General features: G+C 46.4%; 1 protein-coding gene across 1 annotated transcript; it reads right to left on the bottom strand.

Annotated features, from left to right (window-relative positions):
- Window positions 1-2,716: 2,716 nt before the first annotated feature.
- LOC141990432 (uncharacterized) lies at window positions 2,717-10,837 on the bottom strand. The gene is made up of 3 exons (XM_074957637.1): window positions 10,562-10,837; window positions 3,923-4,331; window positions 2,717-3,343 (listed from the first exon to the last, which is right to left on the bottom strand). The coding sequence occupies exons 1-3, from the start codon at window positions 10,835-10,837 to the stop codon at window positions 2,823-2,825; spliced, it is 1,206 nt and encodes a 401-aa protein (XP_074813738.1). The 3' UTR covers window positions 2,717-2,822.
- Window positions 10,838-16,202: the final 5,365 nt, after the last annotated feature.

Below are 16,202 nucleotides of genomic sequence, written 5' to 3' on the forward strand. Positions count from 1 at the left end.
TTAGGTGCACCATTTCTTATTGGAACCCTCCGTGAACTCTACCCTTGTAAGCCGTGTCCTCAGTCGCCCCTCCCTGCGTCAGAGCAACGGCAAACAATCGTGCATCTGAGTTGAGAGTGCTGTCCAGAGCAGCCCAATGGAGCACTCTGATTGGGCTAAAACATTGTCGCGGGTGGTTCTGGGTACATATTGTCCGGCCCCCGTTCCCTCCCTCCCTCCGTGAAGGCAAGGGCAGACAATTGTTTCGTGCCTTTTTTCCTGAGTTACCTGTGCGGACGCCATACCACCGCAAGCATGGAGCCCGCTCAGGTAACCGTCACCGTATGTCTCCTGGGTGCTGGCAGACGCGGTACGGCATTGCTACACAGTAGCAGCAACCCATTGCCTTGTGGCAGCAGACGGTGCAGTATGACTGGTAGCCGTCCTCGTCATGTCCGAGGTGCTCCTGGCCACGTCGGCTGGGAGCGCCTGGGCAGACATGGGCGCAGGGACTAAATTTTTGGTGACTTGACCAGGTCATTCTCTTTAGTCCTGCAGTCAGTCGTATTGAACCGTCTAATGGTGAGCAGGCAGGCAATACGGATTGCTAGCAGTCGTATTGTACCATCTTCTGCCGGGCAGGCAAGAGATGATGATGGCTAGCAATCGTATTGTACCATCTTCTGCCGGGCAGGCAAGAGATGACGATGGCTAGCAATCGTATTGTACCATCTTCTGCCGGGCAGGCAAGAGATGACGATGGCTAGCAATCGTACTGTACCATCTTCTGCCAGGCAGGCAAGAGATGAGGATGGCTAGCAGTCGTACTGTGCCATCTTCTGCCAAGCAGCCATGAGATGTGGATGGCTTGCAGTCCTTCTGCACCGTCTGCTGCCAGCCAAAGATGTAAAAGATAGATGGAGTGGATCAAAACAAGAAATAGACCAGATTTGTTTTGTACTCATTTGCCTCCTGCCCTGTCTAGGGGACTCATTCCTCTAGGTCACACTGCAGTCACTCACAGAGAAGGTGCTGCGAGGTAGATCTAGCCATGTATCAATCAGAGGCCAGGCTAACCTCCTTGTTCCAATAAGAACAATAACTTAGGTGCACCATTTCTTATTGGAACCCTCTGTGAAGTCCTGCCTGAACTACTCCTTGATGTAAAGCCACCCCCTTTGTGGATTTTAGCCTCCTGAAGCCAACCCTGTAAGCCGTGTCGTCAGTCGCCCCTCCCTCCGTCAGAGCAACGGCAGACAATCATTCCGCGCCTTTTTTCTGTGCGGACGCCATACCAAGGCAAGCATGGAGTCCGCTCAGCTCACTTTGGCAATTAGGAGCACATTAAACACCACACGCATTATCCAGCAGTATATGCAGCACCAGAACCTGGCAAAGCGCTACCGGGCGAGGAGGCGACGTCAGCGCGGTCACGTGAGTGATCAGGACATGGACACAGATTTCTCTGAAAGCATGGGCCCTGCCAATGCATGCATCATGGTGCTAATGGGGCAGGTTCATGCTGTGGAACGCCGATTCTGGGCTCGGGAAACAAGCATAGACTGGTGGGACCGCATAGTGTTGCAGGTCTGGGACGATTCCCAGTGGCTGCGAAACTTTCGCATGCGTAAGGGCACTTTCATGGAACTTTGTGACTTGCTTTCCCCTGCCCTGAAGCGCATGAATACCAAGATGAGAGCAGCCCTCACAGTTGAGAAACGAGTGGCGATAGCCCTGTGGAAGCTTGCAACGCCAGACAGCTACCGGTCAGTTGGGAATCAATTTGGAGTGGGCAAATCTACTGTGGGGGCTGCTGTGATGCAAGTAGCCCACGCAATCAAAGATCTGCTGATATCAAGGGTAGTGACCTTGGGAAATGTGCAGGTCATAGTGGATGGCTTTGCTGCAATGGGATTCCCTAACTGTGGTGGGGCCATAGACGGAACCCATATCCCTATCTTGGCACCGGAGCACCAAGCCGGCGAGTACATAAACCGCAAGGGGTACTTTTCAATAGTGCTGCAAGCTCTGGTGGATCACAAGGGACGTTTCACCAACATCAACGTGGGATGGCCGGGAAAGGTACATGACGCTCGCATCTTCAGGAACTCTGGTCTGTTTCAAAAGCTGCAGGAAGGGACTTTATTCCCAGACCAGAAAATAACTGTTGGTGATGTTGAAATGCCTATATGTATCCTTGGGGACCCAGCCTACCCCTTAATGCCATGGCTCATGAAGCCGTATACAGGCAGCCTGGACAGCAGTCAGGAGCTGTTCAACTACAGGCTGAGCAAGTGCAGAATGGTGGTAGAATGTGCATTTGGACGTTTAAAGGCGCGCTGGCGCAGTTTACTGACTCGGTTAGACCTCAGCGAAACCAATATTCCCACTGTTATTACTGCTTGCTGTGTGCTCCACAATATCTGTGAGAGTAAGGGGGAGACGTTTATGGCGGGGTGGGAGGTTGAGGCAAATCGCCTGGCTGCTGGTTATGCGCAGCCAGACACCAGGGCGGTTAGAAGAGCACAGGAGGGTGCGGTACGCATCAGAGAGGCTTTGAAAACCAGTTTCATGACTGGCCAGGCTACGGTGTGAAAGTTCTGTTTGTTTCTCCTTGATGAAACCCCCCGCCCCTTGGTTCACTCTACTTCCTTGTAAGCTAACCACCCTCCCCTCCTCCCTTTGATCACCTCTTGCAGAGGCAATAAAGTCATTGTTGCTTCACATTCATGCATTCTTTATTCATTCATCACACAAATAGGGGGATGACTACCAAGGTAGCCCAGGAGGGGTGGTGGAGGAGGGAAGGAAAATGCCACACAGCACTTTAAAAGTTTACAACTTTAAAATTTATTGAATGACAGCCTTCTTTTTTGGGGGCAATCCTCTGTGGTGGAGTGGCTGGTTGGCCGGTGGCCCCCCCACCGCGTTCTTGGGCGTCTGGGTGTGGAGGCTATGGAACTTGGGGAGGAGGGCGGTTGGTTACACAGGGGCTGTAGTGGCAGTCTGTGCTCCAGCTGCCTTTGCTGCAGCTCAACCATACACTGGAGCATACTGGTTTGGTCCTCCAGCAGCCTCAGCATTGAATCCTGCCTCCTCTCATCACGCTGTCGCCACATTCGAGCTTCAGCCCTCTCTTCAGCCCGCCACTTACTCTCTTCAGCCCGCCACCTCTCCTCCTGGTCATTTTGTGCTTTCCTGCAGTCTGACATTATTTGCCTCCACGCATTCGTCTGTGCTCTGTCAGTGTGGGAGGACAGCATGAGCTCGGAGAACATTTCATCTCGAGTGCGTTTTTTTTTCTTTCTAATCTTCACTAGCCTCTGGGAAGGAGAAGATCCTGTGATCATTGAAACACATGCAGCTGGTGGAGAAAAGAAAAGGGACAGCGGTATTTAAAAAGACACATTTTATAAAACACTGGCTACACTCTTTCAGGGTAAACCTTGCTGTTAACATTACATACATAGCACATGTGCTTTCGTTACAAGGTCGCATTTTGCCTCCCCCCACCGCGTGGCTACCCCCTCAACCCTCCCCCCTCCCTGTGGCTAACAGCGGGGAACATTTCTGTTCAGCCACAGGCAAACAGCCCAGCAGGAATGGGCTCCTCTGAGTGTCCCCTGAAGAAAAGCACCCTATTTCAACCAGGTGACCATGGATTATATCTCACTCTCCTGAGGATAACACATGAACGGATGTTGCTTGAACGCCAGCAAACATACACTGCAATGCTTTGTTGTACAATGATTCCCGAGTACGTGTTACTGGCCTGGAGTGGTATAGTGTCCTACCATGAAGGACGCAATAAGTCTGCCCTCCCCAGAAACCTTTTGCAAAGGCTTTGGGAGTATATCCAGGAGAGCCGCGAATGCCAGGGCAGAGTAATCCTTTCACATGCTTTCTTTTAAACCATGTATAGTATTTTAAAAGGTACACTCACCGGAGGTCCCTTCTCCACCTGCTGGGTCCAGGAGGCAGCCTTGGGTGGGTTCAGGGGGTACTGGCTCCAGGTCCAGGGTGAGAAACAGTTCCTGGCTGTCGGGAAATCCGGTTTCTCCGCTTGCTTGCTGTGAGCTATCTACAACCTCCTCCTCATCATCATCTTCTTCGTCCCCAAAACCTGCTTCCGTATTGCCTCCATCTCCATTGAAGGAGTCAAACAACACGGCTGGGGTAGTGGTGGCTGAACCCCCTAAAATGGCATGCAGCTCATCATAGAAGCGGCATGTTTGGGGCTCTGACCCGGAGCGGCCGTTCGCCTCTCTGGTTTTCTGGTAGGCTTGCCTCAGCTCCTTCAGTTTCACGCGGCACTGCTTCGGGTCCCTGTTATGGCCTCTGTCCTTCATGCCCTGGGAGATTTTGACAAAGGTTTTGGCATTTCGAAAACTGGAACGGAGTTCTGATAGCACGGATTCCTCTCCCCATACAGCGATCAGATCCCGTACCTCCCGTTCGGTCCATGCTGGAGCTCTTTTGTGATTCTGAGACTCCATCATGGTCACTTCTGCTGATGAGCTCTGCATGGTCACCTGCAGCTTGCCACGCTGGCCAAACAGGAAATGAGATTCAAAAGTTCGCGGTTCTTTTCCTGTCTACCTGGCCAGTGCATCTGAGTTGAGAGTGCTGTCCAGAGCGGTCAAAATGGAGCACTCTGGGATAGCTCCCGGAGGCCAATACCATCGAATTGTGTCCACAGTACCCCAAATTCGACCCGGCAAGGCCGATTTAAGCACTAATCCGCTTGTCAGGGGTGGAGTAAGGAAATCGATTTTAAGAGCCCTTTAAGTCGAAATAAAGGGCTTCATCGTGTGGACGGGTGCAGGTTTACATCGATTTAATGCTGCTAAATTCGACCTAAAGTCCTAGTGTAGACCAGGGCTAAGTGGGCTAGTTGGGCCTTGGGTCCAAGTCATAGGAGTAAGTGAGGATACTTGCTCAATACAGAGGGCAGAGAATGGACAGAGCCTTGGCTCCATCGCCCAATGTACTGACCAGGATAGCTGATGCAGCGCAGTGGAGCCAGGTGGCAATGATTTACTGCTACTGGAATAGACCAGCAGTAAATTACTATCCCCCAGGAGCAAGGAGAAAGCAGGAGGACTCTCTCTCTCTCTCGGCTGCTCCTAGATTTATACATTTTATGCACCATCTCTTGCTCAGAGCTGCACCTAAAGAATGTAGCCCATTACCTCTTTCACAATATATATTATGATCCTCATTTTACTTAGCTTTGCAAACAGCTTTGAGATTCTTGGATGAAAGATGCTATATAACTGCAAGTTAGTAGTATTGTATCAGACAGTGTGCTTTTACTGTAATGCTCAAATAACACAGAAAAGGCATAAGTGCATTTTGGGGTAGGTTTGTATTTGGGAGTCCCTCTGTTTGTGTTCTAGCAAATATGCCATTTTTGCATTTTTCGTATTCCTTCTTGTAATATATTGCAGAGATTGTGTGTGTGTTTATGCATCAGGATCTGCTAAAACGCTTTCTCAGATAATTACACAAATAAGTAGGACACGATATGCCATGGAAACCTGATTTGGCATTTATTATTAAGCAAGCTGTCTTTGAAAACAAAAATAGATGAATAGATTCCAAGGCCAAAATGGACCATTGTGATCATCTAGTCTGACCTCCTGTATAATACAGGTTGTAGAACTTCCCCAGAATTCCTAGATCATAGCTTTTAGGGGGGAAAAAAAGTCTTGATTTTAAAAATGGTCAGTGATGGAGAATCCACCATGACCCTCGATAAATTGTTCCACTGGTTAAAGAGAATTATTTAATTTACTATTACTGGTGTAAGCCCCATTGAGAACTGAACAACTCACAACCCCTAGTTTACAGTGTGATGCTGGCAGGCCAGAGGCAAGCTCTAGCCCAGACTGCAGGCATCAGCTAAGAACTGACAATCTTGTAGCTGGAGGCCAGACCAGGTCACCTGAAAATTAGTTTTGTTCAAAATAGGTATCAGTCTCACAGGAATGTATTTAGTGTTTAGACTCTGTGAAATGCTTGTAAGTTGCTGCATGTATTAATCTCACTTATAATATCCATATAACAAGTTATAAGGTAATATTTAAGTATATGCTCTGAAACTATAAACCCACACAGTCAGGAGAGAAGCATTACCAAGTGTGAAATACTAGTTTACTACAAGAGGTGTCAGCTGGAGCTTTAGCTCTGGGACTCTCCCACGTCGCAGGGTCCTAGAGCCTGGGCGCAGCCCAAGCCTGGAAATCTACACAGCAATGAAACATCCCTGCAGCCCCAGCCCCACAAGCCTGAGTCAGCTGGCATTGGCCAGCCATGGGTTTTTCAGGGTAGTGTAGACATACCCTGAGGGGCTAGAGACTCCAGGGTATAGATCCCTTGGGACTGCCTCTTGTGTCTCCCTGAAAGACACTTTCAACTGACAGATCACTACAACTCTGTCACTCTTAGGATTTAGATGGTGACTCATTGGTGTGTATATGTTTGCTTGCTTTAACCTGTAAATAACTATTATTCCTTGTTCCTAGTTAATAAACCTTTAGATAGTTTCTTACAGGATTGGCTGCAGGCATTGTCTTTGGTGAGAACAATATTTTGCTTAAATAATCCATAATGCAGCAGCTTTAAAACAAACTATGAACTCGCAGGACAGGATCTTCCCTTGGGTGAGAGCTGTGGCAAGATCTCAGAGTTCTCCTGCTGATGCATGTGTACTCGGACACCAGGCAATCTCATCTAGAGGTTTTTCCTGACTGTCCCTCTGATCTGGATGCTTTCAATTTTCCTTTGGGAGATAGTAGACTGCCAGTCTGCTTCTGATGCACAGTACAAAGAGGGAGGATGGTGCAGTGGTTGGGGCACTAGCTTTGGGAGACCTGGGTTTAATTCCCTGCACTGGTACAGACCTCCTGTGTGATACTGAGCATAACTTTTGGGCCCAGATCCTCAAAGGAGTGAGGCACCTAGAATCTTAGAGAAGCGAGGTACAGAGACTAAGGTACAGATCTTCAGTCTTTAAAATGGGGATAATAGCACTTCCCTACCTCACATGATGAGGGGATAAATACATACAAGACTCTGAGCTGCTCAGATACTACATTAATGAGGGACATATAAGTACCTTAGATAGAGATGTACTCCTCAGATGGTCAGCTGATACATGACTTTTTTTTCATCTGGCAGATAAGAAAAAGATTCCTAGCCATTTCAATGGGGTATAGGGGGCAGCTGTGTACCACAGCCCTTTATTAAGCAAGAGGTATAGTGTGGATTTTGCTTGTCTTCTAGAAGGAAGTCTTCTCAGTAGTCATTTTTCAGAGTAGCAGCCGTGTTAGTCTGTATCCACAAAAAGAAAAGGAGGACTTGTGGCACCTTAGAGACTAACACATTTATTTGAGCATAAGGTTTCATGAGCTACAGCTCACTTCATCAGATGCATCCGATGAAGTGAGCTGTAGCTCACGAAAGCTTATGCTCAAATAAATTGGTTAGTCTCTAAGGTGCCACAAGTCCTCCTTTTCTTTTTTCAGTAGTCATTGATGCTTACCTAAAAGTGATAAGAGAACTGCATGATTACCTCTGTATCTGTTGCACATACGATTGAGAAGATGCATGAAGTATTTAGCCATCATAGTCTGCCGGAACAGCTACAAAACAACAATGGACCTTCGTTTGTATTGCTTGCATTCCAAATCTTTATGAAGATGCATGTCCTATCAAATCTCACCGTGCCATCCAGCTTCTAATGGTTTAGCAGAAAGATTTTTTTTTTCAAACAATGAAACAAGCCTTGTGTGCTTGCCAAAGAACATCATATGTTTATAAACCCATAGCTAATGTATTATTTTATCAGCACACATCACACTGCAATACAAAAGTGTCTTCAGCACACTGAATAGTATACAATAAATATATACCTGAGTGAGTTACTGAAACCATCAAGGAGGATACAGGAGGCAAAATGATCAGCACAGTAACACTAATAGCAGCTATGAGCTAAAAGTGGTAGGCATGATTCTCCTGTGACTTGCTCCACTTTTACTCTTTTATAACTGTGGTTTTCAGTGGAGTTATTCCTAATTTAGACTAGTATAAGGAAAAGAATCAAGTCCAGAGATTTTTTTAAAAAACAGGAGAAACAACATAACTAAGGGTATGTCTACACTCCCTCCTACACTCATAGGCGCCGACTCCAGGGCTGGAGCACCCACAAGGAAAAATTAGTAGGTGCTCCGCACCCACCGGCAACCAAGCTCCCCCCTCCTCGCCTCCTCCCCCCCAAAGCATGCCACATCCCAGCTCCTTCCTCCCCAGGTGCACCCCCCCCCCCCCGCCACCTAACAGCTGTTTGGCAGCGCTTGGGACTTTCCAGGAGGGAGGGAGGAGGAGGAAGCGGAGAAGAGGCAGGGCAGGGTCTTGGGGGAAGGGGGTGGAATGGGGGTGGGCAAGGGCAGTGCAGGGGCGGAAGAAAGCGGGGCGGGGGTCAAGCACCCACCAGGCAGATGGGAAGTCAGCGCCTATGTCTACACTGCAATGTAAGTCCAGACTTAGTGGGATTTGAATCAGCTGACCCTGGGTTAGAGAACCCAGGACTTGAATATCTATACTGATTACTAACCTTACATTAAAAATTTTCTAATCCAGGCTCAAACCTGGTGCTCTGGCATCCACACTATAGCACACAGACCCAAGTCAAACCAGCCACACCCCAGACTTCCTAGCATCCTCCTGAAATGTGGCCACTTGAGCCCTTTGACTGTGGTGCACTATGGGAAAACTTTACTGTTGACCCTGCACATTACAGAAAGTTTGAACAGCCTGCCAGCACTTCCTGCTGAGCAACATGGAGGAGGTACCTTTTCAAGAACTTCAAGAATCAGGCAGAGCTTATGTGAAGTGCTGGTGGACATTTAAGCAGCATTTTCTGACCCACCAAAGGCACCTGGCAGAGTTTGATGGTGCAGGAGGAAGAGGAGTACACAGGCACAGCAGACTTCAACTGTCTGATGCTGCTCATGACATCTGCTATTTTGTGAGCAGTGCGCCCTGATCCTTCAGTATAAAGACCCATGCATGAGGATACCCTGGCCAGTCCAGAAGCCAGTTGCTATAGCTGTCTGGAAGCTGGCTAGCCCAGCCTGCTACAGGTCCAATGCCAGCCAATTGGGTATTCAGGAGTCAACAGTGGATAAAGTGGTGGCAGACGTTTCTGAGGCAACCAGGTGTGTAGTTTACCCCAAGGTGGTGGGTATTAAATATATTCCTGAAGTAACTGCTGGTTTTGAGAGAATGGGGTTCATGGGATCATGTGCCCATAGTTTTCCCTCCTCAAGGAGCATGTGACATAAACCGTAAAAGGTACTACTCCATTGTTATTCAAGCCATTGTGGACCACAGAGGTCAATTTATGAATGTCAATGTGGGGCACACTGGTGAAAAAACCCTGACATCATGAACTTTCCCAATCAGGCGTCTACATTCATGGACACGTTGGGATACTATTCCAACAAATTGACATTGTCCTAAACAGAGTTACTGTCCCCATCATTATTCTGGGGGACCCAATGTACCCCCTTTTTCCTTGGCTTATTAAACCATACCCTGATTTCCGAGGCCCTGGCAAAAGAAGAATTAATTACACTCTCAGGAGGTGCAGAATGGTTGTTGACTGTGCTTTTGGTAGCTTGAAATCCCATTGGAGATGTCTACAGACACATTTGAATTCCAGTGTCATCAGTGCTGTGCACGTTACTGTGTCTTGCTGTGCTCTTCACAATCTTTGTGAAGCCAGAGGTGAGCCATTTCCCCCTGAATGGACCTAGGATTGTGAATCGATACCCTCCGCCAGAAAGTTCAGCTGCCACAGCTGGAGCTGGATGTACCTGAGCAACAGAGGTCAGGGTTGCTTTTGTGCTCCCACATTATAGACCTGCATGGCCCAATGGAAGAGGGGGAATAGTACCTTGATCACCGTGCTTGCGGGGGTGGGGATAGGGCTTGATTGTCATGCAACGTACTTATGAATGTCATGACCACTTATGAAATGGGTGGGTAGAGGATGATTCACAGGATGGATGCATACAAGGAAATGATTGAAGTGCATATTGATGTACCTAACTGTATAGAGAAATAATGGTTGCTTACTAATTCCTAATTGTCCATGATGATGTGTTTACTTTTATTATTTCAAATACACATTGTATGATGAGATTCAGTGATGGCAGTAAACTTTCCTGATGACATAAAAAGCTTTATTTATAAACAAGAACAAGTGCAAACAGTAAAACTATGTTCAAAACAGAAACCCCTTATTGTTGCATGTCCCCTGCACCTTCCCGCCCCTCCTTTCCCTTCTTTCCCCATTTACTGTGCACTTGGTGCCAGGTAGAAACATCCACAGGGAAAGGAGTCAAGATGGAGGACTTCATGGGACTAAGTTGCCCTACCCAGCTGCTCATGGGGCCAGACAGCATGGGCTACCCAGCCATGGAGTTTTCTAAGATGTTACTGGACTGCATCCCAGCGTTTGTCAAAGGGGGCTCAGGCCATGGTGTGGGTGAGGCAGTATTCTTGCAGCCCTTACTGATATCAGCTGCTCAAACAGCTTTTTCTGCTCAGCTCTGTCTTCCTCATTTAGCCACCATTCTTGTTCCAGGAACTGAAAAGCAAGTGCCTGCTCCCACACTGAGACTCTGTCCTCAAGCTGTGCAGCCAGCCTGAGCCTTTCCTCTTCCCTTTTGCCATGTCTTTCCTCTAGCCACAAGTCCCTCTGTCTTTGGTACTGGGCCTGCTTGTTGTACCTGTCTAGAACATCAACCATAAGTTCATCAAAGAAACACTTCCTCTTGGAATGGTCCATGAAGGTACATTGGGACAGGCTTGTACTGCAATGTGGGTGAGCTGTGGAGATACTGCAGGCAGTCAGGAGTGCCAGAACCTCAGAAGAAAGGGGTGGGGGGTCACAAAGCTCCTCCCCCTCTGTGGCCCTGCTCCTCCTCTTCCCCAAGCCCCTGGCCCCAAGCCAGAATGGAAGCCGGAGCCAGGCCATAGTAAGAGTCACCCAGGGAGCCTGGGCCACTGTGGGGAGCCCAGGATCCTCAACCTTCCCTGGGTGGGGAGCCAGGGTTCCCAAAAGCAGCCCCGGCCCATGTCCCCCCCCCCACCCCCATACATCAATACATTGGTCACCTTTTAAATTGTTTAAGTTACCTTTGTAGCTGAATAGGGTTACCACTATATTGGTAATATTCCCTAGGAATTCCCTGTACTAAGTATAGAGAATACCAGGAATACCATGGCAATGCTAGCTTGTTATCAAAGGCAGAATTGGAACCTTTTGAAGGTTGACCACTCTAATCAGACAGATTGCAGTCCACAAGCACAGCGTCTGTCATCAACACTCAACACATGGGTTTATGATTGTTAAAGTTCAACCATAAGAGAAGAAGCTAAAACAAGAGTCTGAGGCCAGACTATTGTTGCAGTCATTTACACCTACTTACAATTCTGGCTGTCACACACTGAACCAGGCAGTCACATGCACCAGACTGTGGAAAGAATGTGTAATGCTTTGGGTAGGAAAGTGTCCCTTTGTGTGTGTTCCTCCCTTGAGTGTTTGAGTGGGTTAACAGACCGGTGTCTCCCCATCTGACCCCTTAGGACAAGGGCATTTTCAGTGGGTGATACAATGTGTATTTATTCAGAGTATAGTTTTTGACTTTCTGAACTGACTCCTGTGATATCTTAGGGTACTAACCCTAAGTAAGGGACATTTCATGGATAGCTGTTTCTCTGGATTTCAGTGAGATAGAATGTATGGTTGCCAGATAGTACCCATCAAAAGCTGCCAAGTCAAGTTTGTGACATTTAGGGAGAGTGAGGGTCCATTTGCTGTCGAGAGAATGTCCATTTGACATTGTTCAGAACTAAATAAATAGTGTAAACACTTACAGTGAAGAATCATTTGATATCTTAAAATGATTTTGCTTCAGCCATGTTCATCCCCGTTTTGTGTTGAGCATTTAAATCATTTAGTTTTGTAATATAAATATTCACAGAAAGCAATCTTTGAAGGGAATATGACTATTTTCTCTGGAAAGAGCTTATCAAATCAGAAATATCATCATGAGACTTATCTGACCAACCTCAGTTAAATGTAGCTCAAATGTAGACTATTCCCAATAAACCTACATAGCAAAAATATTCAAAAAGATATTTGTCAAACAATTTGACTAATGAATACATAAGGCACCTCTCCCTTCCATGCTGTTTGCAACCAGGAACAGGAGTCACACTAAGATGAACTCCATACCACACAGGTGCTGTAAACTATCTGAAAAATCCCCACTGAATGAAGCCTGCTCCTTGTGTGGCAAAATTGGACCGGTTTTGTGGCTAACAGGACAGACCACTACCACCACAGAAGTAGGAGCTATATTTACCTCTAAATGCAGGTGCTACTCTAGAAACGTTTCAGAGTAGCAGCCGTGTTAGTTTGTATCCGCAAAAAGAACAGGAGTACTTGTGGCACCTTAGAGACTAACAAATTTATTTGAGCATAAGCTTTCGTGAGCTCATGAAAGCTTATGCTCAAATAAATTTGTTAGTCTCTAAGGTGCCACAAGTACTCCTGTTCTTTTTTACTCTAGAAACATTCATCAGAATCCACAGGCCAGAATTGTTACATTTAAGGTCAAGTTCCTAGCCTTACCTTAAGCAACAGCATTAATTTATACAATAGTAACACTACAACTATAAAGGAAACTTAATAAAAAGTCTCATGGTATCCTAACAATGCAGTTCTAGTCCCATGTATAATATTAAGGGCTGAGCATAAAACATCTTGTCCTTAGATAGAATTCTTCCAGTTCCTTCCTTATCTCTGCTTATCTGCTCTCTGTTAAAGGCATATCAAAACATTTTGTGCCACAATGTTATTTATGCTATAGTTAAAAGCCTCTTAATACTTTCCTAAAGTGAATGTGCCTGTACAGTACAGTACGTGCTCAAATGATTGTTTCCAGAATCAAGTCATCCAGTACATCACGCACGACCATCTAAATATTCACAATTGTTTTACCGTTTTTATATTTGTTAGATCTCTTATCTTTATTATTTCTGCATCTTATGCCATTGTTGTCTGAGAGCACTTAAATGTGGATAAAAGAATATCACTTACATCTTTACATATCTATTATTTTCCAGAAAAGGATTATGCTGCTGCTGCTGATGAGCCTACAGCTCGTTTAAGGGGTTTATATTTTTCATTTTGGGCCTGATTTTCAGAGCTGCTGAATACCTTCCATTGATTTCACTTAGAAATGTGAGTGATCAGCACTTAAAGTAGGCATAAAAGGGCCTACTTTTTTTTATCTGCACACACACACTTAAAAAGCAAAAAAAGATTAACAGCCAATGCAAGTGTAGATAATGTTAAAGGATAATGTCAAAATGAATTAAATGATGAGAAAAGAGGGCTTTTGAGCTGTGATAAAAGAAATGCTTCCTACTGGGACAATAACTGGTTTAAATATATGAAACCAGTACAAGTGCTGACCATTATTACATAACTTTATTGCCTGAGACCACCACAAATTATTCCCACCCATGCCAAACACAGTTCTGCTCCACTTTCATTAAAAGATCAACTCTGTTTAGCTAACAACTTGTGTTGGTCCCTTGAGTAGTGGCTTAAATTAGAACAATATTTATTAACTCCTGGTAAATGCTTCTTCTCAAGTAATCAAGCTAAGGTATCCCAGAAGATGCCATTTTTACCTGTATTAAGCATGTACAATACTGAAACTTAATAGCTTTCCAAAATTCTTTCAAACAGTGGAAGCTTTTGTTTTACTGTAATGATAGTGTGGGAACAAATATTTGTTTTCTTCCTGTTTTTAGAGCTACTCAAATGCTCATGTGGGAATGAAACAATATCCTTGTGCGCAGATGTTATTTGCAGGGAATGTTATCCTCAGGCTGACACCAGTTCAAATTAGTCTTAGTTTGGACGGGGACCAAGTGAGGCAGCATCCTTCCCTAAACAAGTCTCACCTGGCTTGCACCTGGAGGTGTTCTCATAAATGTATTGTGGAGATGACCTATCCATACTCAAGATCAAGAGTCAGACAAAGTTTATTGTGCGCATTTTATAAAGATGCTACTAGTAATCTGATTCTATGAACAAAGGGCTTATACATGACAGTCAAAAAGATGTGAAAGATTCAGCTATTGCCAGGATTTAGAAAAATTAACATTAAGCATAAGAACGTATGGAACAGTTAATGGTGGGCATGATGCCTCACATACTGTAAATCATCAACTACTCACCATGGGCCTGATTCTCCCATAATTTACACCAGTTTAAGTCAGGGTCAATGGAGTTCCATGAGCGTAAGTCTAAGAGAGCATAACAAGCCACCTATCTTGAGATAAAAAGATGTATTTAATTGGTTATTGCAGCTTGCCCTGGTCACACTCCTTTCCCCCTCCCTGCACTCACCAGCACAGGCAGGAGACTAAGTACACAAGAGGAAGGATGATCCTGTAGGCCAGTGGTGGGCACACGGCCTGTCAGGGTAATCTGCTGGTGGGCTGCAAGACATTTTGCTTACATTGATTGTCCACAGGCACGGCTGCCCGCAGCTCCCACTGGCTGCAGTTCGCCGTTCCCGGCCAATGGGAGCTGCGGGAAGCGGTGGCCATCACGTTCCCCTGCGGCCCACAACGCTTCCTGCAGCTCCCATTGACCAGGAACGGCAAACAACAGCCACTGGGAGCTGCGGGCAGCCATGGCTGTGAAAGGTCAATGTAAACAAACTGTCTCACGGCCCACCAGCAGATTACCCTGACAGGCCGCGTGTGGCCCGCGAGCCACAGGTTGCCCACCACTCTTGTAGGCCCTAACCTAGGATTTAGGAGAGCCAGGTTCAAGTCCCTGCTCCGCCACAGCTGTCCTGTTTCACCTGGGGTGGGGGGGGTCAATATCTCTGTGCCTTAGTACCCCATCTATAAAATGGGCATGATAGCACTTCCCTATGACACAGGGGTATTGTGAGGATAAACCCATTGAAACTGTGAGGTACTACTAATTGTAAGAGACCACAATAATGGGGGCCAGATAAATATCTAAAATGGAAGCTGAAACTTTTCAAAACCATCAGGCCCATGCTTCTCAGCACTGTGTAGGCATTATGGCTGAATTAGGCTTATTGCTTATGGGACGAGACTCTCTACACACCATCAGGAACATTCATGGGGGGGAGGGGAGACGGCAGGGCCTGGGCCAGCCCCCATTTGGGGGCGGAGGGGAAGGGAGGGAGCACCACCCAGCCCTGCTCCATCCCCAGCCCCAGCTGCAGCTCTGGCTGCAGCCCAGCTCCCAACCAGGGCTCCGGCCATGGCTCCAGGGGGTGGGAGAGGAACACAATGCTTACAGATTACACAGGAGTAAGAGAGGAGGCATGACTTAAAAGTTTGGAGACCACTGTGCTAGGTACAGTAAACACACATGAGAGTACTTGCCCTAAAGGGGAAAAAAAAGATAAAAACACACAAACCAAGTGTTCCAGGCTTTTTTACTTAGTTTTGTTTTATATTATAAATCTATGACCTATCCTCCACTACCACTCTTCCTGAGCCATTATTAATTGGCTGAATTCTTATAGACATCATAGCAGAGGTTTATACTGAGAAAATATTTGAATGGGGAGATGGCAGTAGCTTTGCAGACCAGCTCAGGAAAGACATTCCATGTGTAGTGGGTGGCATGGAAGAAAGTGAAGACATAGGGGATGGATTGAGCAAAGCAGCAAATGCATCTGGCAATGCTGTGCAGCAGTGTAGGGTGACACAATAGAAGAAAAGGCTGGAAAAGTAGGAATGAGTAGAATTATGCAGGGTCTTCAAGGCAAAGCTTTGACTGGATGCAAAAGTGAAGGGTGAACCAGCTGAGGGATTCAAACAAGGAATGGCATAGTTCAACTGATGGGCTAGAAAGACTATAACAGCAGTGTTTTGTGTGGGTGGGAGTCAGGCAGTGTGGGAGATAACTTGGAGATATTGTGGCTGAAGAAGCTGCATGATTTGGACACAGCCTGGATGTAAGGGTAAAGAAGAGAGAGAGAGAGAAGTTAGCAATAACCCACTGCTTACAGACTTGAGGAATAGGAAGGATGGTGGTGTGTTCAATAGTGATGACAAATGGTGGGGCACATGCTCTCTGC

This window comes from Natator depressus, chromosome 1, assembly GCF_965152275.1.
Source record: "Natator depressus isolate rNatDep1 chromosome 1, rNatDep2.hap1, whole genome shotgun sequence".
Taxonomy (NCBI): Eukaryota; Metazoa; Chordata; order Testudines; family Cheloniidae; genus Natator; species Natator depressus.